This window comes from Thunnus maccoyii, chromosome 5, assembly GCF_910596095.1.
Source record: "Thunnus maccoyii chromosome 5, fThuMac1.1, whole genome shotgun sequence".
Classification (NCBI taxonomy): Eukaryota; Metazoa; Chordata; class Actinopteri; order Scombriformes; family Scombridae; genus Thunnus; species Thunnus maccoyii.
The window spans coordinates 2,810,712-2,833,636 of NC_056537.1; the positions used below are offsets into that span (position 1 = coordinate 2,810,712).

Sequence of the window (22,925 nt, forward strand, 5' to 3'; positions counted from 1 at the left end):
GTTCTTTATAAGTTCGTAAATTGTTGCCCCATATTCCATAACTTCACATCTTGTTCCCCAATACCTACATATATGTATTTATACGTACTGTACTAGTACACCGTTGGTAGATAGATAATACTGTAACTACGGAGTAATTACTCTCTACGTTGTGGGCTGTAATCTAAAGCCAGTGTTGGATAGTGCATTTACTCAAGTACTGTACTTAGGTATGATTTTGAGCTGCAGTGATTAGTTGATTTATCAATCAGTCACCAACAATATTTTATAATCAATTAGTAGTTTTGAGTAATAAAAATATATCCAAATTTTCTGATTCCAGCTCTCAACTGTGAATATTTTCTGGTTTCTTTAGTCCTCTATGAAAGTAAACTGAATATCTTTAGGCTGTGGACTGTTGGTCAGTACAAAACAAGACATTTGAAGACGTCACCTTGAGCTTTGGGAAACAGTGATCACTGTTTTTCACCATTTTCTGACATTTTATAAACTAAACAACTAACTGATTAAATAGGATAATTATTAGCAGATTAATCAATAATGAAAATTATCATTAGTTTCAGCCCTTATAGACAGTAAATCAAAACAAGTCACTAAAAGCCATAAGTTGTTATCTCAGTTTACGGTGACTCTTGGATATGCATGTCTTTAAACTATAGGGACCTGTTTCCCAAAATCAACCTTCTTATGGATCTTCTTACAATTATAGTGTGTTGTTTGAACTGCATCATAACTTAAAATGTTTTTTTAATGATTGTATATTAAGGAGTCCAAACACCTGCAGGATGAACTGGTATTGTGGTGTCACTTTGGAGCTAGTAGTACTACAGTATTTTAGTGTACTTTCCAGAATAACAAGGTAAGTTGTATTCTATAGCACAAGTCTTCACTACCTTGTATATCTTCTTTCATACAAGAGCAGTATGACGCTGTCATGTACAATCTTACCAGAGGTGGAAGAAGTAGTCAGATCCTTTAAAACAATCTTCATGAACTAGACTGTCATGGTTGAGTAAAATCTGAAATCTGATTTGATCTTTATGTCATATATTGCTCCGACAAAATCATACTGTACAAAATAAATTGTGGATATTTATAAAGACGTGAGCAGTGAAAGGAGTGTGTATGCTAATTACTCTACAACCTATCCTATTAGGATGTTAATGAGATGGCTTCAGCACCTCTGGTGAGTAATAGCTGGTTACTGTGTTGGGGGCTAAACAACTAGCATGCAAAATGCTAACAACTCTCTGCTAACACAACCACTAGTGCACACTGAATACGATACACAACCACACTGTATATGCTTGGCAGAGCACTAAAGAAGTCAAAATTTCAAAAATTGAAATCTTTGGGAAAAAAGTATTAATAATTCAAAAATGATTAATTATTAATTATTGATAATTGCACAAAAAAAAGGCTGATATCACAGGAGCCTCACACGGGGCACCAATCTGTTGGGACTGGTAGGAACGGTAGGACTGTGAACAACAAAACCAAATAATCTGACGCATTCATGTTCTGTGGGATTGTTCATCTATGGGTTGTTCAACTAGTATATTTTTGTAATCACTAGAAAATTTGATTAAACTGAATATCAGGAGAACTCAGTAATTTTAAAACCTGGGGAGTCATTTCAGTTCCTGAGAACACCTCGGTAATTACAGTAATTAACAGGTTTAAATTGCCTATTTGTGTCTTATTCTGTGACAGCCAGACGATGCTGTAGATCTATAATCAAATGATAAAACATTGGAGCAGTGATCAGGTGTTTTCCTTCCAACTATCAATATGTAGAAATTATTGAGTAACAGTTGTAACTGTTAATTAATTGTACATGAATTTTAAGTTTAAACTTTAGAGTTTAAACTGTTACTTAATCATTTCTACATACTGATAGCTGACTTATTTGACAGTGGAGATGCTGTGCGTCATTGTCGTCTCCTCAAAATAAGGCTGTAGTGAGTGAGGACGTCCCTTTAGGTTAATTAAATTCCTCCATCCTCGCTGGGAGGAGGTGAGACATGAGTGAAGGAAGCAAGGAGCCACATCAGCCAAATGAAAAGCAGCCAGTATCCTTTTAAAACTGCTCCTCTACTTTGAATGAATCAGCGCTTGATAAGCCCTCCCTCTTCTTCCTGCTTTCAAACACAAAAAGCTCTACTCTGTACTCATATTTCCTTGTTCCCTCCCCTTCAGATCTACAGTTTGAAGATGGGCGTAACCAACATGTAATGTAGCACAAGAGGTGTCAAACATGTTTCACTTCTCAGGAAGTGAAACTCAGACAGTCGTTGATACTGAGAGCTGAAATGGCGCAGAAAGGAGATCAGCTCGACCAAGAAACCTTCTCTTGTTCCATCTGTCTGGATCTACTGAAGGATCCGGTGGCTATTCCCTGTGGACACAGCTACTGCATGAGCTGTATTAAAAAACACTGGAATGAAGAGAATCAGAGGAAGATCTACAGCTGCCCTCAGTGCAGACAAACCTTCGCACCGAGGCCTGTCCTGGTGAAAAACACCATGTTAGTAGCTTTAGTGGAGCAGCTGAAGAAGACTGGACTCCAAGCTGCTCCTGCTGATCACTGCTATGCTGGACCTGAAGATGTGGCCTGTGATGTCTGCACTGGGAGGAAGCTGAAAGCCCTCACGTCCTGTCTGGTGTGTCTGGCCTCTTACTGTGAGGAACACCTGCAGCCTCACTTTGAATCAGCTACATTTAAAAAACACAAGCTGGTCAACCCCTTGGAGAAGCTCCAGGAGAACATCTGCTCTCGTCATGATGAGGTGATGAAGATGTTCTGCCGTACTGATCAGCAGAGTATCTGTTATCTCTGCTCTGTAGAGGAACATAAAGGCCACAACACAGTCTCAGCTGCAGCAGAAAGGACTGAGAGGCAGAGAGAGCTCAAGGTGAGTCGACAAAACATCCAGCAGAGAATCCAGGACAGAGAGAAAGATGTGAAGCTGCTTCAACAGGAGGTGGAGGCCGTCAATCGCTCTGCTAATAAAGCAGTGAAGGACAGTGAGAAGATCTTCACTGAGCTGATCTGTCTCATCCAGAAAAGAAGTTCTGATGTGAAGCAGCAGATCAGATCCCAGCAGGAAACTGAAGTGAGACGAGTCAAAGAGCTTCAGGAGAAGCTGGAGCAGGAGATCACTGAGCTGAAGAGGAGAGACATAAAAGTGAAGCAGCTCTCACACACAGAGGATCACAAAGAGTTTCTACACAACTACCCCTCACTGTCACAACTCAGTGCATCTACAGACTCATCCAGCATCAATATCCGTCCTCTGAGATACTTTGAGGATGTGACAGCAGCTGTGTCAGAGCTCAGAGTTAAACTACAGGACGTCCTGAGGGAGAAAAGGACAAACATCTCACGGGCAGTGACTGAAGCTTTACTGTCAGAAGCAGAACCCAAGACCAGAGCTGGATTCTTAAAATATTCATGTGAAATCACACTGGATCCAAACACAGCATACACATATTTGTTATTATCTGAGGGGAACAGAAAAGCAACATACATGAGTCAACCACAGTCTTCTCGTCACCCAGACAGATTCACTAATTGGAGTCAGGTCCTGAGTAGAGAGAGTCTGACTGGACGTTGTTACTGGGAGGTGGAGTGGAGAGGGAGAGGAGTTCGTGTAGCAGTCGCATACAAGAATATCAGCAGAGCAAGAAACTCAAATGAATGTGGATTTGGATTTAATGACAAATCTTGGATGTTAGATTGTAACACTAACAGTTATACATTTTGGTTCAACAACATCAGAACTCCCGTCTCAGGTCCATGTTCCTCCAGAGTAGGAGTGTACCTGGATCACAGAGCAGGTATTCTGTCCTTCTACAGCATCTCTGAAACCATGACTCTCCTCCACAGAGTCCAGACCACATTCACTCAGCCTCTCTATGCTGGACTTCGTCCTTATTATTATGGAGTCACAGCTGAGTTGTGTAAACTCAAATAGACAGAAGTCATTTCAGACTTCGTGTCAGATTCTGTTGTAATTCTTCATGTTTTTGTCTCCATTGTTTCTGAGAGCTCGTTGCTGTGGTGTTTCTGAACTGCACAGAGATCAGCTGTCAATCAAACTGGGATTGTCAACACTTATTTTCTTCTCATTTGTTGTTCTTTTAATGTTTTGAGTTTCTTTAAATATCACTTTTTCCTGTGTTTTTTTTATCCATGGAGGCTATCACTGCTCATGATGATGTTTTTAACCTTCACTGACGTTTCTTCAGATGAAAATGTGAACTTCTGTTTGTTCTAAATGTTAGTTTCATGTTTGTATTGATGTATTTGTGTGCTGTTGTTTCTCTTCCACCTCAGTGTCTTAAACAGAGAAAACAGCAGAACTTCCTTCATCATAGATATTTTGTTCTCATCACTTCGTAGATTCATAAACTGTAATTATCATGATAATAATCAATGAGCAGATCATTTATTATGTTCTTGTACATTCTGGGTTAAACTAACTGATTGTGTGGTTGAAGTGAATCCGTACATGAAATCATTGAACAAGAGTCATTTAACAGACTTTATTGATCGGATGTGTGAACAATCTGAAGCTTTACATAATCATTAAAGGTATTATTTCAACATTGAACAAAGTGTTTTCTTCTGTCTTCATCTCAGGATCTCATTCAAAGCTTCTGGAGAAAATGTGAAACTAAAATGAGAGTTTATTTGAGGCAGTTTTCCTCCTGAAACACCACAAAGTACAGAGTTCATGTTCAGAACAGACAAACGTTTGTCAGTCAGTCTCTGTACTTTCAGCTTTCTTCACTAAAACATTTTAATGCTTTCAACACATTACACTGTTGAATAGTCTAATCTATAACAATACATATATAACAAACTGATCAAATATTTTATGTGTAAAATATTGATTTGATAGGTTTGTACGGTACTTGAGTAAATGTACTTAGTTACTTTCCATCACTGCTTGTTACTCAGGAACACTCACTCTGGAGACTGTTGTAACTCCATCCTAAAGTGAAAAGGGCTCCATTTAGTGGTTACTGGTTGTAGAAACATGCAAACTGAAACTACTCTGTATCTTTTTGTTGTTGTTGTTACTTTCTTTTAATCTTTTAGCCTTTACGTTTATTATGACAAATGATTCTTTCTGTGATTAAAAGAGGTGACTGATACAACATGAGTGGTGATGTTTAAATGCTAAAATATGTAAAGACACAAATATCAGTCGATAACCCTAAAGATCAATATTATTTCACCACAAATCAAAGATCAGAGAAAAAGTCCAAAAACTGAAAACAGATTTGTGTATCAGAACTCATAACCCCTCAGACATATCTGGTGACCCTTTGGAGGGGCCCCGACCCCTAGGTTGGGAACCACTGGACTAAACTAGCTAACTGTATATAAAGTAGTTGAAACTAGCTCCACCTCCAGCAGCTACAACAGTAACATGCTGCTCTAACACTGATGCTTCACTATTAATAATCTAATGATGTCATATATAATAATATATCAGTCAGAGGGACCAAACCACTACTTTTACTGCAATACTTTAACTACATCAAGCTCATAATATTTATGTACTTTTACTGCAATACTTTAACTACATCAAGCTCATAATACTTAGGTACTTTTACTGTAGTAGGATTTTTCTTGCAGGAGTTTTACTTGTAATGGAATATTTTTACATTGCTGTATTGGTACTTTTACTCAAGTAAAGGGTCTGAGTACTTCTACCACCACTGACAAATATACACAAATAATAAACACACCAATACAGTAGTCAGTCTCAGTTAGTCTTTCTCACTTAGACAAAATGTAACAGGGAAAATAACTTTCTTCTTTTCAACAAAATCTTTATAAAACGTTTAATTTAGGGCGACAAGGTGGCTCAGTGGTTAGCACTGTTATGTCACAGCAAGAAGGTCCTGGATTCAAGCACCGGCCATCCGAGATCTTGCTTTATGGAGTTTAGTTTGCATGTTCTTCCTGTGTTTGCATGGGTCTCTGCTGCGTGCTCTGGTTTCCTCTCATCATCAAAGACATGTATGTTAGGATAAGGTTAATGCTCCTGTCAGTGCATTTCTCATAATTTTAGATTTACTGCTCCTGAACAAGTTGCTGTATGTTACTTTTGTGTTACACTGTATTTCTTCCAGGTTGTTCAAGTAAAGAAATCTATCAGAAAGTATGCAATGAGAAATATCAAGAGCCGCTCCCGGACGACTGTCCTGAATCACTGGGATGTCTGATCAACGCCTGTCGGACCTATGATAGCTTCCATAGAACATCAGCTGGAGGTAAATTACAATAACTGTCATCACCATAAACACAGTCACGTTAAAGGTGCTGTAGTTGCTAGAATGACTTACAATGAGTGGACAGGTTTTAGTGCATGATTTGATACTGTATATAGAGACATTATTTTATTGGATTATAATCAGTGGTGGAAGAAGTATTCAGATCCTTTACTGAAGTAAAAGTACCAATACAGCAATGTAAAAAAATTTCCATTACAAGCTTGATGTTGTTAAAGTATTGCGGTTAAAGTAGTGGTTTGGTCCCTCTGACTGATATATTATTATATATGACATCATTAGATTATTAATAGTGAAGCATCAGTGTTAGAGCAGCATGTTACTGTTGTAGCTGCTGGAGGTGGAGCTAGTTTACACTACTTTATATACAGTTAGCTAGTTTAGTCATGTGGTTCCCAACCTAAGGGTTGGGCCCCTCCAAAGGGTCACCGGATAAATCTGAGGGGTCGTGAGATGATTAATGGGAGAGGAAAGAAAAAAAAACAAAGTTCTGATACACAAATCTGTTTTCAGTTTTTGGACTTTTTTCTAATCTTTGATTTGACCTTTAACAATGTAGTGTAATTTATGAGCTCATAATATGTTATTTTATGTAAAATTTTAATCTGAAAAGTAACTAAAGCTGTCAAATAAATGTAGTGGAGTAGAAAGTACAATATTTCACTCTGAAATGTAGTGGAGTTGAATTATAAAGTAGCATCAAATGGATTATTCTCCAGTAAATTACAAGTACCTCAAAATTGTACTTAAACACAGCACTTGAGTAAATGTATGTAGTTACTCTCCACCACTGTCCATCTTTCCCCTCCACAATGCTGGTGGATAAACTGCGCAGCGTGGTGGCACAGATGGAGGAGGAATGAAACGTTTCATTCCTCTTCCTCCTCGTCAGCTGTCCTCAGGGATTCTGCTTGTGATCGTTCTCAGGAGATTGTTGTCAAGGCTGAATACTGGCCTGTAACTAACAAAACTGTGATATAATTTAGAGCTGCAATGATTAGCTGATTTATCAATTAGTCACCAACAATATTTTATATTGATTTATAGTTTTGAATAATTTTTTAAGAAAAATATCTAAATTCTCTGATTCCAGCTTCTGAAACGTGAATATTTTCTGGTTTCTTTAGTCCTCTATGACAGTAAACTGAATATCTTTGGGCTGTGGACTGTTGGTACCAAACAAGACATTTGAAGACATCACCTTGAGCTTTGGGAAACAGTGATCGACATTTTTCATAATTTTCTGACAAACAACTAACTGATTAAACGAGATAATTATTAGCAGATAAACCAATAATGACAAGTCACTAAAAGCCATAAGTAGTTATTTCTCATAAGTAGTTTACAGTGACTCATGACGTCTTCAAACTATAAGGACCTGTTTCCCTAAATCAACCTTCTTATGGATCATCTTACAATTATAGTGTGTTGTTTGAACAGTATCATAACTTAACATGTTTTTTTTAATGACTGTATATTAAGGAGTCCAAAACACCTACAGGATGAACTGGTATTGTGGTGTCATTTTGTAGCTGGTAGTACTACAGTATTTTAATGTAATTTCCAGAATAGTCAGGTAAGTTGTATTCTATAGCACAACAAGTCTTCACGACCTTGTATATCTTCATGTCATACAAGAGCAGTATGTGGCTGTCATGTACAAACTTGTTACCAGAGGTGGAAGAAGTTCTCAGATCCTTTACTTCAGTAAAAGTACCAATATAGCCATGTAAAAATACTCCATTACAAATAAAAGTCCTGCATGAAAAATCTTACTTAAGTAAAAATACATAAGCACTAGCAGCAAAGTGTACTTAAGGTATTAAAGTAAAAGTACTGTGAGAACTTTGAGTGTTTTATTAATTTTTCCAGACATGAAAACTGAACACATTCAGGAGTTTGGAGTCATATTGACTGTAATTTTAGCAGTGAAACTCTCCCTGCTGTCCATAAGAAGTGATGCAACAAGAACTCTGATCCTTCAGTACAAGTACAAATATTTCTGTCAGTAAAACAATCATCATGAACCAGACTGTTACGGTTGAGTAAAATCTAAAATCTGTCATATATTGCTCCAACAAAATCATACTGTACAAAATAAATTGTGGATATTTATAAAGACATGAGCAGTGAAAGGAGTGTGTGTGCTAATTACTCTACAACCGATCCTATTAAGATGTTAATGAGATGGCTTCAGCACCTCTGGTGAGTAATAGCTGGTTGCAGTGTTGGGGGCTAAACAACTAGCATGCAAAATGCTAACAACTCTCTGCTAACACAACCACTAGTGCACACTGAATACGATACACAGCCACACTGTATATGCTTGGCAGAGCACTAAAGAAGTCAAAATTTCAAAAATTGAAATCTTTGGAAAAAAAGTATTAATAATTCAAAAATTATTAATTATTAATTATTGATTATTGCACAAAAGAGGCAGATATCACAGGAGCCTCACACGGGGCACCAATCTGTTGGGACTGGTAGGAGCGGTAGGACTGTGAACAACAAAACCAAATAATCTGATGCATTCATGTTCTCTGGGATTCAGAGCTGCAACAAATAACTATTGATTTGTTTAAATGCATCTAATATTAAAAATGAACCTTTTACTCAAATTTACATTCTTAATTTAACCTCTTTCTTCACAAATACTTAAAGAATGTTATAAAATAATTTCATTATCTCTTCTATTACATTACTGGAATTGTATCATTTCTACAACAGTGATTCATTTCTCTGTTGTTCATCAAGTGTATTTCTGTAATCAACAGAGAGTTTGATTATACTGAATATCAGGAGAATAATTTTAAAACCTGGGGAGTCATTTCAGTTCAGAGACAGTCTGCAGGCTTCAGCTGTTTTTAGTGGTCCTTTACGTCAGTTCTGTTGTTTCAGTAATTAACAGGTTTAAATTGTCTACTTGTGTCTTATTCTGTGACAGCCAGACGATGCTGTAGATCTATAATCAAATGATAAAACATTGGAGCAATTATCAGGTGTTTTCCTTCCAATTATCAATATGGAGAAATTATCAACTAACAGTTTAAACTGTTAATTAATTGTACATGAATTTTAAGTTTAAACTTTAGAGTTTAAACTGTTACTTAATCATTTCTACACATTGATAGCTGACTTCTACATATTTGACAGTGGAGATGCTGTGCGTCATTGTCGTCTCCTCAAAATAAGGCCATAGTGAGTGAGGACGTCCCTTTAGGTTAATTAAATTCCTCCGTCCTTGCTGGGAGGAGGTGAGACGTGAGTGAAGGAAGCAAGGAGCCACATTAGCCAAAAGAAAAGCAGCCAGTATCCTTTTAAAACTGCTCCTCTACTTTGAATGAATCAGCGCTTGATAAGCCCTCCCTCTTCTTCCTGCTTTCAAACACAAAAAGCTCTACTCTGTACTCATATTTCTTTGTTTCCTCCCCTTCAGATCTACAGTTTGAAGATGGGCGTAACCAACATGTAATGTAGCACAAGAGGTGTCAAACGTGTTTCACTTCTCAGGAAGTGAAACTCAGACAGTCGTTGCCACTGAGAGCTGAAATGGCACAGAAAGGAGATCAGCTCGACCGAGAAACCTTCTCTTGTTCCATCTGTCTGGATCTACTGAAGGATCCAGTGGCTATTCCCTGTGGACACAGCTACTGCATGAGCTGTATTAAAAAACACTGGAATGAAGAGAATCAGAGGAAGATCTACAGCTGCCCTCAGTGCAGACAAACCTTCGCACCGAGGCCTGTCCTGGTGAAAAACACCATGTTAGCAGCTTTAGTGGAGCAGCTGAAGAAGACTGGACTCCAAGCTGCTCCTGCTGATCACTGCTATGCTGGACCTGAAGATGTGGCCTGTGATGTGTGCACTGGGAGGAAGCTGAAAGCCTTCAAGTCCTGTCTGGTGTGTCTGGCCTCTTACTGTGAGAAACATCTGCAGCCTCACTTTAAATCAACTACATTTAAAAAACACAAGCTGGTCGACCCCTCAGAGAAGCTCCAGGAGAACATCTGCTCTCGTCATAATGAGGTGATGAAGATGTTCTGCCGTACTGATCAGCAGAGTATCTGTTATCTCTGCTCTGTGGAGGAACATAAAGGCCACAACACAGTCTCAGCTGCAGCAGAAAGGACTGAGAGGCAGAGAGAGCTCGAGGTGAGTCGACAAAACATCCAGCAGAGAATCCAGGACAGAGAGAAAGATGTGAAGATGCTTCAACAGCAGATGAAGGCCGTCAATCACTCTGCTAATAAAGCAGTGAAGGACAGTGAGAAGATCTTCACTGAGCTGATCCGTCTCATCCAGAAAAGAAGTTCTGATGTGAAGCAGCAGATCAGATCCCAGCAGGAAACTGAAGTGAGTCGAGTCAAAGAGCTTCAGGAGAAGCTGAAGCAGGAGATCACTGAGCTGAAGAGGAAAGACGTTGAACTGAAGCAGCTCTCATACACAGAGGATCACAAAGAGTTTCTGCACAACTACCCCTCACTGTCACAACTCAGTGCATCTACAGACTCATCCAGCATCAATATCCGTCCTCTAAGATACTTTGAGGATGTGACAGCAGCTGTGTCAGAGCTCAGAGTTAAACTACAGGACGTCCTGAGGGAGAAAAGGACAAACATCTCACAGGCAGTGACTGAAGTTTTACTGTCAGGAGCAGAACCCAAGACCAGAGCTGAATTCTTAAAATATTCACGTGAAATCACACTGGATCCAAACACAGCATACACATATTTGTTATTATCTGAGGGGAACAGAAAAGCAACATACATGAGTCAACCACAGTCTTCTTGTCACCCAGACAGATTCACTGGATGGTGTCAGGTCCTGAGTAGACAGAGTCTGACTGGACGTTGTTACTGGGAGGTGGAGTGGAGAGGGGGAGGAGTTCGTGTAGCAGTCGCGTACAAGAATATCAGCAGAGCAGGAAACTCAAATGAATGTGGATTTGGATTTAATGACAAATCTTGGATGTTAGATTGTAACACTAACAGTTATAAATTTTGGTTCAACAACATCAGAACTCCCGTCTCAGGTCCTGGTTCCTCCAGAGTAGGAGTGTACCTGGATCACAGAGCAGGTATTCTGTCCTTCTACAGCGTCTCTGAAACCATGACTCTCCTCCACAGAGTCCAGACCACATTCACTCAGCCTCTCTATGCTGGATTTTGGCTTTATTATGAAGCCACAGCTGAGTTGTGTAAACTCAAATAGACAGAAGTCATTTCAGACTTCATGTGTCAGATTCTGTTGTAATTCTTCATGTTTTTGTCTCCATTGTTTCTGAGAGCTCGTTGCTGTGGTGTTTCTGAACTGCACAGAGATCAGCTGTCAATCAAACTGGGATTGTCAACACTTATTTTCTTTTCATTTGTTGTTCTTTTAATGTTTTGAGTTTCTTTAAATATCACTTTTTGCTGTGTTTTTTATCCATGGAGGCTATCACTGCTCATGATGATGTTTTTAACCTTCACTGATGTTTCTTCAGATGAAAATGTGAACTTCTCTTTGTTCTAAATGTTAGTTTCATGTTTGTATTGATGTATTTGTGTGCTGTTGTTTCTCTTCCACTTCAGTGTCTTAAACAGAGAAAACAGCAGAACTTCCCTCATCATAGATATTTTGTTCTCATCACTTTGTAGATTCATAAACTGTAATTATCATGTTAATAATCATTTATTATGTTCTTGTACATTGTGGGTTAAACTAACTGATTGTGTGGATGAAGTGAATCCGTACATGAAATCATTGAACAAGAGTCATTTAACAGACTTTACTGATCGGATGTGTGAACAATCTGAAGCTTTACATAATCAATAAAGTTATTATTTCAACATTGAACAAAGTGTTTTCTTCTGTCTTCATCTCAGGGTCTCATTCAAAGCTTCTGGAGAAAATGTGAAACTAAAATGAGAGTTTATTTGAGGCAATTTTCCTCCTGAAACACCACAAAGTACAGAGTTCATGTTCAGAGCAGACAAACGTTTGTCAGTCAGTCTCTGTACTTTCAGCTTTCTTCACTAAAACATTTTAATGCTTTCAACACATTATACTGTTGAATAGTCTAATCAATAGCAATATATACATAACAAACTGATCAAATGTTTTATATGTAAAATATTGATCTGAAAAGTAATTAAAGTTGTCAAATAAATGTAGTTGAGTAGAAAGTACAATATTTCCCTCTGAGATGTAGTGGAGTGGAAGTATAAAGTAGCATCACATGGAAATACTCAAGTAAGGTATAAGTACCTCAAAATTGTACTTAAGTACAGTACTTCAGTAAATGTACTTAGTTACTTTCCATCACTGCTTGTTACTCAGGAGATTTAACACTGGCTGTTGTAACTCCATCTCAAACTGAAATGTGCTCCATCTAGTGGTTACTGGTTATAACAACAAGCAAACTGAAACAAGTCTGTATTTTTGTTGTTGTTGTTGTTACTTTCTTTTAATCTTTTAGCCTTTATGTTTATTTTGATTACTGATTCTCTCTGTGATTAAAAGAGGTGACTGATACAACATGAGTGGTGATGTTTAAATGCCAAAATATGTAAAGACACAAATATAATTCTTGGAAAGTAACTAAATACATTTAGTCAAATGCTATACTTATGTACAATTTTAAAGTTCTTGTATTTTACTTGAGTATTTCCATTTGATGCTACTTAAGATTTCATAATTGTGTATCAGAATTTTGTTTTTTCTTCTTTCCTCTCCCATTAATCATCTCATGACCCCTCAGATTTATCTGGTGACCTTTTGGAGGGGCCTGACCCCTAGGTTTGGAACCACTGGACTAAACTAGCTAACTGTATATAAAGTAGTGTAAACTAGCTCCACCTCCAGCAGCTACAACAGTAACATGCTGCTCTAACACTGATGCTTCACTATTAATAATCTAATGATGTACTTCTTCCACCACTGACAAATATACACAAATAATAAACACACCAATACAGTAGTCAGTCTCAGTTAGTCTTTCTCACTTAGACAAAATGTAACAGGGAAAATAACTTTCTTCTTTTCAACAAAATCTTTATAAAATGTTTGATTTAGGGCGACATGGTGGCTCAGTGGCTAGCACAGTTGCCTCACAGCGAGAAGGTTCTGGATTCAAGCCCTGGCCGTCTGAGATCAGCTACATAGAATACGGCTGGAGATTGTCGATGTTTTTCTTATTGTCATCAAATCTCATGTTTCGAGTCAAAACAACAATGAACTGATCTACTAACAAGTATTGCGTGTGTATGATTAATGGGAGAGGAAAGAGGAAAAAACAAAGTTGTGATACACAAATCTGTTTTTATTTTTTGGACTTTTTCTCTAATCTTTGATCTTTGGTGAAATATTGGATTTTTTGAGCATTTATTGAAATGAAAGCATGTGAGAAGTTTAGAGGGAAAAATCACTATTTGGTGGAGCTGTTAACAACTCATAGACATGTGAAATGTGACCCCGACTACACACTGATTTTATACAAGAGCTCACAAGACTAAAAGGTTGGAAACAACTGATTTAATATTTAATAATGTGTTGTATCTTATAATCTGATCAAATGTGTTTTATGTAAAACTGTAATCTGAAAAGTAACTAAAGCAGTCAAACAAATATTTGTATTGTCTGAACCCCCTGAACAGGGTGAGCAGGTTGAACAAATGGATGATTATTGTTATTGTTCTGTCTATCGCAATGCATTGGCATGACGTCAGATGCTTCAGATGTCTCAGATAAATACCTGAGAAGAATAAGAAAGGTGCATAAGAGTGTGATGGCACAAATTTACTTTCATTTCTTCAGGTGGCAGACTCGGATCCAGAAAGGCTGCTTCCAGTCAACATCCAGTCACAGGTGAATAATCTTTTAAGTTTTTTGATTGTTTCTAACTAACTGAACTCATTTCAAAACTTTGCTTCTTTATGAGATCTTACATGTTTCATCACAGTTCTGTGAAAACGATGCATCTCCAAAATGTCCACTATTTATGGGCTGAGAAAAGGCTGCTTTCAGCTTTGTGACAGTGGATTTTTCAGATAAACCAATGCATTTTTAAATGGCTTGTTTTGCTTAGAAGGAGGACAGTTTTCTCAACAAATAAAGGAACATGTAAAACATTGATAAACAGTAAATAAACAATCAATATAAATGGTTTTTAACACACTATTATAATGTAGTTGTAAACAGATATAATAGTTAATAAATGTATTTGTGTGGTCACCCATAACTGGATTCTGGTGTATAAACAGATAATAAATGACAATATGGTAAAACACAGTTATGATAATATTTAAAAAATGTTTTCATGAGAGAAGTTATAAAGGTCGACAAATACTGCACATTAATAAACACTTAAAAAGGTTCTTATATCTACGTACAACTGCATTATGGTGTGTTATAACCCATTTATTAAATGTTTATATACTGTTTATAATTGCTAAAAAAAAGGGGACTTACAGTAAAGTGTTACCAAACATTTAATCACAAAATTTTAAAATGTCCATCTTTGGAGATACATGGTTTTCACTGGATAGTGAAAATATATGTAAAAGACTCTTTTACAGACACCTTTACACATTTTATAAGCAGGTAGACTGATATTATACATATGTACAAGTAATGTGTACATGATGTTACAGGCAGATGACGGTGGCAAGTGTTTGTTGTGCACAAAAGTGTATTTATCTGTCAACACAGCTTCACACAACAGTGTAGGAAGACTGTGTCGGCTTTAACTAAAATAACTCTACGTGGGATAAAACATGGTGGTAAGAAAAGAGTTTCCTTTACTAAGCTTTGAATGTAAAGTTTGTAAGCACTGAATAAAATTACAGTGGCAGTAATTTATGCCCTGGAGCATTTCAAACTCCACTTTCATGAACCTAAGCATGCGGAAAGTGTTCATGACTATGAGACTTCTGGGAATTCATGCAGATAACATTCTAACCTCACACACCCTCACGAAGGTGGTTGTCTCTGTGACACTCAGCATTCTTTCACTGTAAAGGCGGCGACGGACTTCACACACACACACTGATATCAGATTCAGATAAATCCTGTAGTCAAAGAATCTCAGCTGTGAAGAAAGTGCAGTGAGCATGTCCAATTGGCTGACTTACTAATACTGCAGTGCCCGTTCAAAACGTGCCTGTTTAGAACAGGCCGACATCTTATTATTTCTCAAGAACCGCATATATATGTATAAATTGACAAACGTATCAATTAAAACAATAGAGATTTACTAAATTAAATGGTTTTAATCCAGGAAGATAATTCACCAGTGAGACTAAACTGAGGATGAACTGTGGAAGCAACTGCATATATAGATGCATTAACTGACAATCACATCAATTAAAATGACATGGACTTAATAAATTAAAGAGGTACTGCACACTAAAACATGTTTGAGCTGTAAACTAAGTTATATGACTGTACTATGATGAATCACATCAATGCTGGTGTTAATAATATTGACATTGAAACCAAATTTATAAAAATTGGTATTTCATGGGTTGAAAATGGTTCAACCTGTTATCGGCTGTTTAAAATCAGCCCAGAAAAGGCGGTGCCAATGCTGATATCGACAGTTTGGGAGTTCTCTACGCATGAAATTTACAGAAATGGTAGAATGATAACAGCCACCTCCCACCAGGACCTGCACTCATTTTCATATATATTCTCCTCACTTATAAATCCTTATAATGAATATAAATCCTCCTCGCTTCTCACCATGCAGCTCTTCAACTCTCTGGCTGTCTGTTCCTGCAGCTATCAGCTGGAAAAATCTTGCAGAGCTGCAAAGCTGCAGAGCTGCGGTTTGACAGGTTTAGTAAGGTCTCCGGTTACACCATGATTTAACATTTAAAAAAACATTATACCAGCAGATAACTGCAGGAACAGACAGCTGAATAGTTAAAGAGCTACAGGACAAAATCCTAAATGAATCGTTTAAATGTCATTACACCAAAAAATTTTTAGGGGGAAGGTATCTGTTCCTTTACTATTCATGTGTAGCAACTACATTATGGTTAAGTTACATTGGCAAATTACATGATGGTCTTTAACATAAAAATGTAACCTTGCTGCCTTAAAGTTGTGAGGTAACTAAACTTGTACTGAATAGCTGGTTTAATTTTATTCTTATTCGCTGCAATGAATACAAGTCAACATAAAACTGCATTCATTTTTTTGGCCCTTAGGGGACAGCAGAACAAATTGTCTCAACTTTCATGGTAAGTCCACACAGTCATTTTGTGTGAAAATGCATTTAAAAGTTTATCTTAAGCTTATGTGAGGCTTCAGCAGTCTGAGTTAATCATATCAAGTGGATTTCTGACACAACCTGCTGTATTCAACCTTTATTGGAAGTGTGTTTAACTCGCTGCAGAGCTGTACACCTACACGCATAGTGAGGGCAGAAGAGGTCACACTGAATGATATCAATACACGTTTATGTCTGAAACATTACTGAAACATTACTGAAACAGTCATTTCTCCACAGTTAAAATGCCGTCAGGAACCATTAGCTCGATTAAAGAGAAGCACAGAAAATATTTAATTCTTTAAATCATTACTTAGAAACATTTGTTAAGACACCTTCTACTTTCTAACATTTACAGTATTAAGTCATACAGTTGTACTGATATGTCTTTACTCAGAGAGACACTTTTTAATTTTTTTATTTGAATTTTTTTTTTTGACTTTTAATGAGGTATATTTATGTACAATTCAGGGGTAATTTAGAGTTTCCAATCAGCCTAACCTGCATGTATTTATGTTGTGGGAGGAAACCAGAGTGCCGGGAGAAAACCCACGCAGACACGAGGAGAAAATGCAAACTCCACACAGAAACAAGCAGCTGGGCAGGTGAAGGTGTTTCTGTGATGCTGCAGTGCTGATCACTGAGCCAGTGTGCCGCCCTGAAGAGGGGAGGAAGGAGGTGAGGAAAGATAGAGGGGGGCAGGAGAGAGGGTGGGGGTGGAGGAGGAGACAGGAGGAAGGAGGGAGGGTGGGGGTAAGAGAGTTGGAGGAAAGGAGGGGAGGGTAGAGAAGGGGAGATGGAGGGAAGGTGGGGAGGTGAAGGGGGAGGAAGAGGTTGCTACTGTGCTGAACAGCCAGCAGCTTCCTCCACCTCGCTGTCGCTGTCACACTTCCTCTTACGTATCCAAATCCAAAAACCTTTTTTCTTCTTGGCCTTCTCCTCCTTTTCCATCTGTTTATTCTCCGTCTTCTTTTCTTTCTTTTCCCTCTTTGCTTTTTCCTCCTCTGTCTGTTCAGCTATCCAGACCAGTTTCGGTGTTTGCCCTCCTCCTGCGCAACCAGCAACGTCTGAATATCATCTTCTTCTTCTTTTTCAAAGATAGTTCCTGGAGTTTCTTGTTCTCCTCCTCCAACTGTTTATTCTTGGCCTCCCAGGTCTGTTCTGTCTCAGCCAGGTCCTTTTTTAGTGTCACACTAAAACTTGGCAGAGCAAGTGTGACGCTCTGGAGGAGGAGCAGGGGAATGATTGGGGTCTAATGTAGTGAATATTCTGTCCACCAGAGTCCGCCATTTAGACGGCATGAGAGAACTCACAACAGTGATGTTGAAAGATATCGACTTGATTTGACTCATTTGGACGCTGAAGCTTCACATTAGCTTCAGATAAACTTTTAAATACATTTTCACACAGAAAGAGGACTGTGGATTTTGTCTCCCATCACTTCCATTGTAAGTGCATTATGAAGGGATCTTCTAATGGTCAGTATGAACAGGAGGAATGATTATGGCAAGAAAAACCAATGTCAACTGAAGTTAGTGGTGAGTTCTGAAGCCAAGTTTGTAGGCTGGATTAAAAAGGCCATTAAAATTGAAATTCCCACCAAAATGGGAACAAGCGTCGATGACCTGGCTCAGCATTTTTGGGCTCTCTGGTGAGATTTGAAAAGATGTTTTAATGGGAAATATCCTCCTGAGATCAAATGCACCTCTTCAGTTTCAGTTCACAAGATTTTGTTCATTCTGAATTCACTTGGTTTCTGATAAATTCACTTCAGCACAATTCAGTTAGATATGTGTAGGTCAAGGTTTTCTTCATTTCAGTTTCAGTTTAACTCAATCTGGTTCACTTGACTGTGACTCCATTTGATTTCATTTCAAGCTAACTATCTGTCTGTCTCTACAGCTAATCATGGATACAATAGAACCGATATTGGGCCTTTGTAAAACTATCCTCGACTTGGTTGAGAAGACGAAGACCAATAAGGAGCGCTGCCAACGACTTGCGCAGAGAGTCAAAGACCTGGAGGAACTGGTTCTGACCATCAAACAAAGGCGGCCGGGTCAAATGTCTGACACTGTAACCAACGCTCTGAAGCAACTCTGCATCACTCTGGAATCAGCCAGGGAACTGATGAGGAAATATTCCCAAACTACTCGTTTTAAGAGTTTCCTGAAGTCCATGTCTCATGAAGACAAATTCTGCAAGGTGAATGAAAGACTGACTGATACCTTCCAGCTCCTGTCTGGCGCTCTGCAGATCGAGCACGGGAACATTTTGTACGAATTGTATGACAATGTTTCAGGGAGGAGACGGGGTGAAGAGTACTGCAGTGGCCCCACAGACCCTGTGCCTGCCCCCTGCATGTTGCCCTCTGCACCTCCCTGTAGCCCTATACCTTCCACACCTGTCACCTGCATGACACCCTCTGCATCTGTCTGTAGCCCCGTAACTCCCACACCTGTCACCTGCATGATACCCTCTGCATCTGTCTGTAGCCCCGTAAGTCCCATGCCTGTCACCTGCATGATACCCTCTGCATCTGTCTGTAGCCCCGTAACTCCCATGCCTGTCTGCTGCTTCATGACCTCCAGGCCTCTCTGTAGCCCCGTCACTCCCATGCCTGTCCTTCGCATCATTTCTCCAGTCCGTGTCGGCGCTGTGGCTCCCATATGTCTGCCTGTCAATGTGGCCACCATGTCTGTCACCAGGTCTATCACCTCCATGCCTTTTTCACTACAAAATAATCCACGGTAACAAGTTATGTGGTCAGTGATTCTTTTATTCCTTAAAACAAGACAAACATGCTGTAAAAACTTCCACTATTTTGCCTGCTGCTGGGGCTGCTTTGCTGAAATTTCGTAGGGGGCGCTATTCAGCCAGTTTGCATCACTGATGGAATATTGTCATGTAGACGTGTTCAGGCCGGGACTCTTATCAAACATATAAAGTTTGGTGCAGGCTGGAGCATTTACAATAAAGTTATAGCAACTTCCTCTGTCATGGTGAAACATCAAATCTCAACGGTGTGAGGATGAGAATTTTCTGCAGGGTGAGACATGTCTGTCTCGCTCACACCTGTGTCATCAAAATCATGCAAGTTTTGGGTCCATTCACTTGAATTTCAATTAGTAAATTGAAAACCCTTGATGAGTTTGTGTGTAAAACAAATTAATTTCCTAATTTTCATCAAGTCTATTTTTAGAAAAGTAAAGACTTTTGACCCACATGACCTGGTCAAAGTTTGATTGACATGTGTACTGTCAGGTGTGTAGAGACAATAAGTAACTGCAGCTGGACACAGAAAAATACTCATCTATTCGAATGGAGAGTGTGAGTGAACCGCTAGTTGCTCAGGTCCTAATAAAGGAAAAACTGCAGCACAGAGCTACAAATTTTAGTTTTGATGGTATTTTTCTACAGCAATTTATCACTAAACTGTCACCCTCACTCCATTTTTTCCCTTCCCCTCATAGGTCATCCCCACTACTTAGTTATAAATATCAAACCTATAATTATTGTAAAATAAATGATAATAACACCAAACTTCATACAAAGTTTGTATATAATGTACTGTATGTATATGGGCCTTTCTGCTGTATCCTACAAAAATGAGCTGCATTAAACCCCCACACCAGTGGCGGCAAGTGACTCAAAAAATTGGGGAGGACAGGAGGAAAACCAACATGGAATCTTACAACAAACCGCATCAAACTATATCATTGTCCCCCACCTGATGAAGTCGGAGGGGTGGGGGGCAATTTTATATGCCAATAAAACAATTTGCTTTTAAAAACAAAACGCTGCTTCTTTAAAGACATTTAGCATATACATATTGTTTCTAAACAAAGAAGAGCTCATTGTTTGTTTGCTGTCTCTCTTCCTCTGTGTGTCTGTGTCCTCTTCCCAGGTATCCATGGTGATGGAGGTCACCTGGCTCAGGTCCTATCTGTTCAAGTTCTCCTGATCAGATTTTTCATACACTACATGTTATCAGTCTATGTATAATTTTGCCATCCTGTTTGTCTTTAAAGTGAGATATTATTGAATTTATATAGTGACTTTGCTGATGGAAACATCGCTGTTGCTGCTGTAAGAAACAATGTTCTCAATTAATTCCTTTTAAAATAGTAATTAAAAACTGAGTTCTTTAGTAATGAAAAAGAACTGATAAGAGTATTGATAAATACTCTTATTTCTTTCTTCTGGAGTTTCGTTGATTCCACCATTGCAGTCAACATCGCAACATAAAACATCTCTACTGTTATCAGATCATTTTAACACCTGCAGACACAAACGTGATGAAAACTGTTGGTTACGTTCCCTTAAGGTGCTGAAAATAATCTGAATCAAGTTGATGAGTGACGGTGAAATTAATCAGCAGCTTCAACCAGGAAACCAACCAGAAGAAGAATAAACATGTAACTAACGGCAGGAGATTTTTAACATCTGTTGATTCACAAACAGTCTCAACTCTGTGTATTCATCTTTAACCTGAAGTGTTCTTTAAGGAAATCTGATCACAGAACAGCAACTCTGAACTCTGGAATAAAAAACCTGGAACAAAAGTCAAATATTAACAGACAGCATGAATCTTTATCAGCTGGATCATAAAGTCTGATGTGTGTCTTTTATTCCAACAAGGAAATAAAAAGTGCTGAGATGGCATTACTGCAGTCTGTTGTATCTCTGTGATATGTGCAAAATGGGACAAATAAGTTGTTTGTGGATGAGATAAAGATAAAATTCTAACCATAGCGTCCCTGCAGCTGGCTGGTGGCTACAGCCTGACTATGGGAGGATGAGAAAATCAGTTTAAATCCATTCACTATACGCCTGTTTTACCAATGTTTTGTGATTATTATTTTTAATGGCACACGGTGTGTGTGTTTTTTTAAACATATTGTAATGATAATAGTCCAGCATTGTGTGAACTAACATCAAATTTTCTTGGGGGAGGAACCCCCCAAATTCTCCCAACCAAAACCCCTGTGGGCCTTTGAGCATTGCTTTGAACTCTCTGCCAGACAGTTGCAGGTCCAGTTATTCAATCAACTGGATACCATCATAAATCAACAACAATCATATCATATAAGCAAAATGGTGCAGAACAAGAAAAAATGCTGCCACTATTGTATTGAATATATCCTTCTTCTTTTCCCAGCAGCCTCAGACTTTTTCCTCGGTAGGCTGCTCTTGTTTCCTGTTGGAACAATTAATAAGAATGCTTCTTGTTTGCCACCAAATTACTGCTTACTGATTGGCTGCTGTTTGTGATCAATAACAAGACCTAATTAAAGTTTGAATGCCAAATTTCTAATCGTCAAATTTGTTTAAAACTAAATATAATTTAATTTAAATTCATATAAGCTTTGAGGCACTGTGCTTTTTAAATATTAGCAGCCAATCACTGAAAAGGTCTTTGAATTGTTGCCTCAATACTACTTAACATAAAACAATCATTTTGATTGGTCTGTGGTACCCAGGAAGTGTGTAGCAAAACCTTCAAGTTCATCAGGTCAGGCAAATCGCTTGGTATGCGCTGTGACATATCGAATTTTACTTTTGCATAATAAGGGTGCTAAACCAAAAACAGACTATTTAACAATTTGCAGAACTGTATTATGATGAAGTGTTTTAGGAAATCTTTTAATTATAGTAGACATATTTGCCAAATACATATTGTTTTTTTGTGAATAAGTGTTTGAAGCAAACCATTTTGTCAAACGGTGTTTAGCGAAATGGGACAAGAATGTCAGCTAAACTGGGACAGTTGTTTAAGTGTTAATATTTGCAATAAGACTGTGACGCTGGGCTAAAGTACATTAGCCTAGCCATAATGTACTAGGCTAAAGTACATTAGCCTAGCCATACTGTACATTAGCCTAGGCTAATGTAGTAATAACAGCTGATCAGAGTTTATTCATTCACGCTAGCTCTGTTCACTTGCTAGCTCGGAACAGTTTAGTAGCCTAAAACTAACATTTTGTAAAACTATTTATTACAGACATGGCACCAAGGAGACAGACGGGAAAGAAAAGACAGGGAGAGAATGTCGAGGTAAAATAAAATCAGCAGAGAGAGGACATGATGGAGGGTGCCTTTAAAGAATATAGGGAGGCATCATTTGTTAATTATTTTTGTATTCATACAACACCTGATTCCCTATTTTACTCTGTATTCTCTGTATTACTATGTTCAATTGTACTATATGATATATGTTCAAATAAAAAAATATTTGAAGTGAAAATGAATGTCTCAATTTACCTCACCAGTTGTCCCATTTTACCTGAACATGCCAACAACGTGAGAGAAGGGGTCTTGGTGTGTTTGAAGGTCTGTAAAAACAAGTGTTCTTCTAAAC

The 22,925-nt window shown here is 38.2% G+C and overlaps 1 protein-coding gene across 1 annotated transcript; it reads left to right on the forward strand.

The window, feature by feature from the left end:
- Window positions 1-2,302: 2,302 nt before the first annotated feature.
- On the forward strand, window positions 2,303-11,561 carry LOC121897256. Its single transcript, XM_042411650.1, has 4 exons — window positions 2,303-3,963; window positions 6,151-6,291; window positions 9,746-9,777; window positions 9,820-11,561. Exons 1-4 carry the CDS (start codon window positions 2,313-2,315, stop codon window positions 11,518-11,520), a joined length of 3,525 nt encoding a protein of 1,174 aa, XP_042267584.1. The 5' UTR covers window positions 2,303-2,312; the 3' UTR covers window positions 11,521-11,561.
- The last annotated feature ends 11,364 nt before the right edge of the window (window positions 11,562-22,925 follow it).

Coding starts and splice junctions, on each gene's coding strand:
- LOC121897256 (XM_042411650.1), top strand. CDS start 2,313: ATGGCGCAGAAAGGAGATCAGCTCGACCAAGAAACCTTCTCTTGTTCC. Junction 6,292..9,745: donor CCATAGAACATCAGCTGGAG/GTAAATTACAAT, acceptor CCTCCCCTTCAG/ATCTACAGTTTGAAGATGGG. Junction 9,778..9,819: donor AAGATGGGCGTAACCAACAT/GTAATGTAGCAC, acceptor TTCACTTCTCAG/GAAGTGAAACTCAGACAGTC.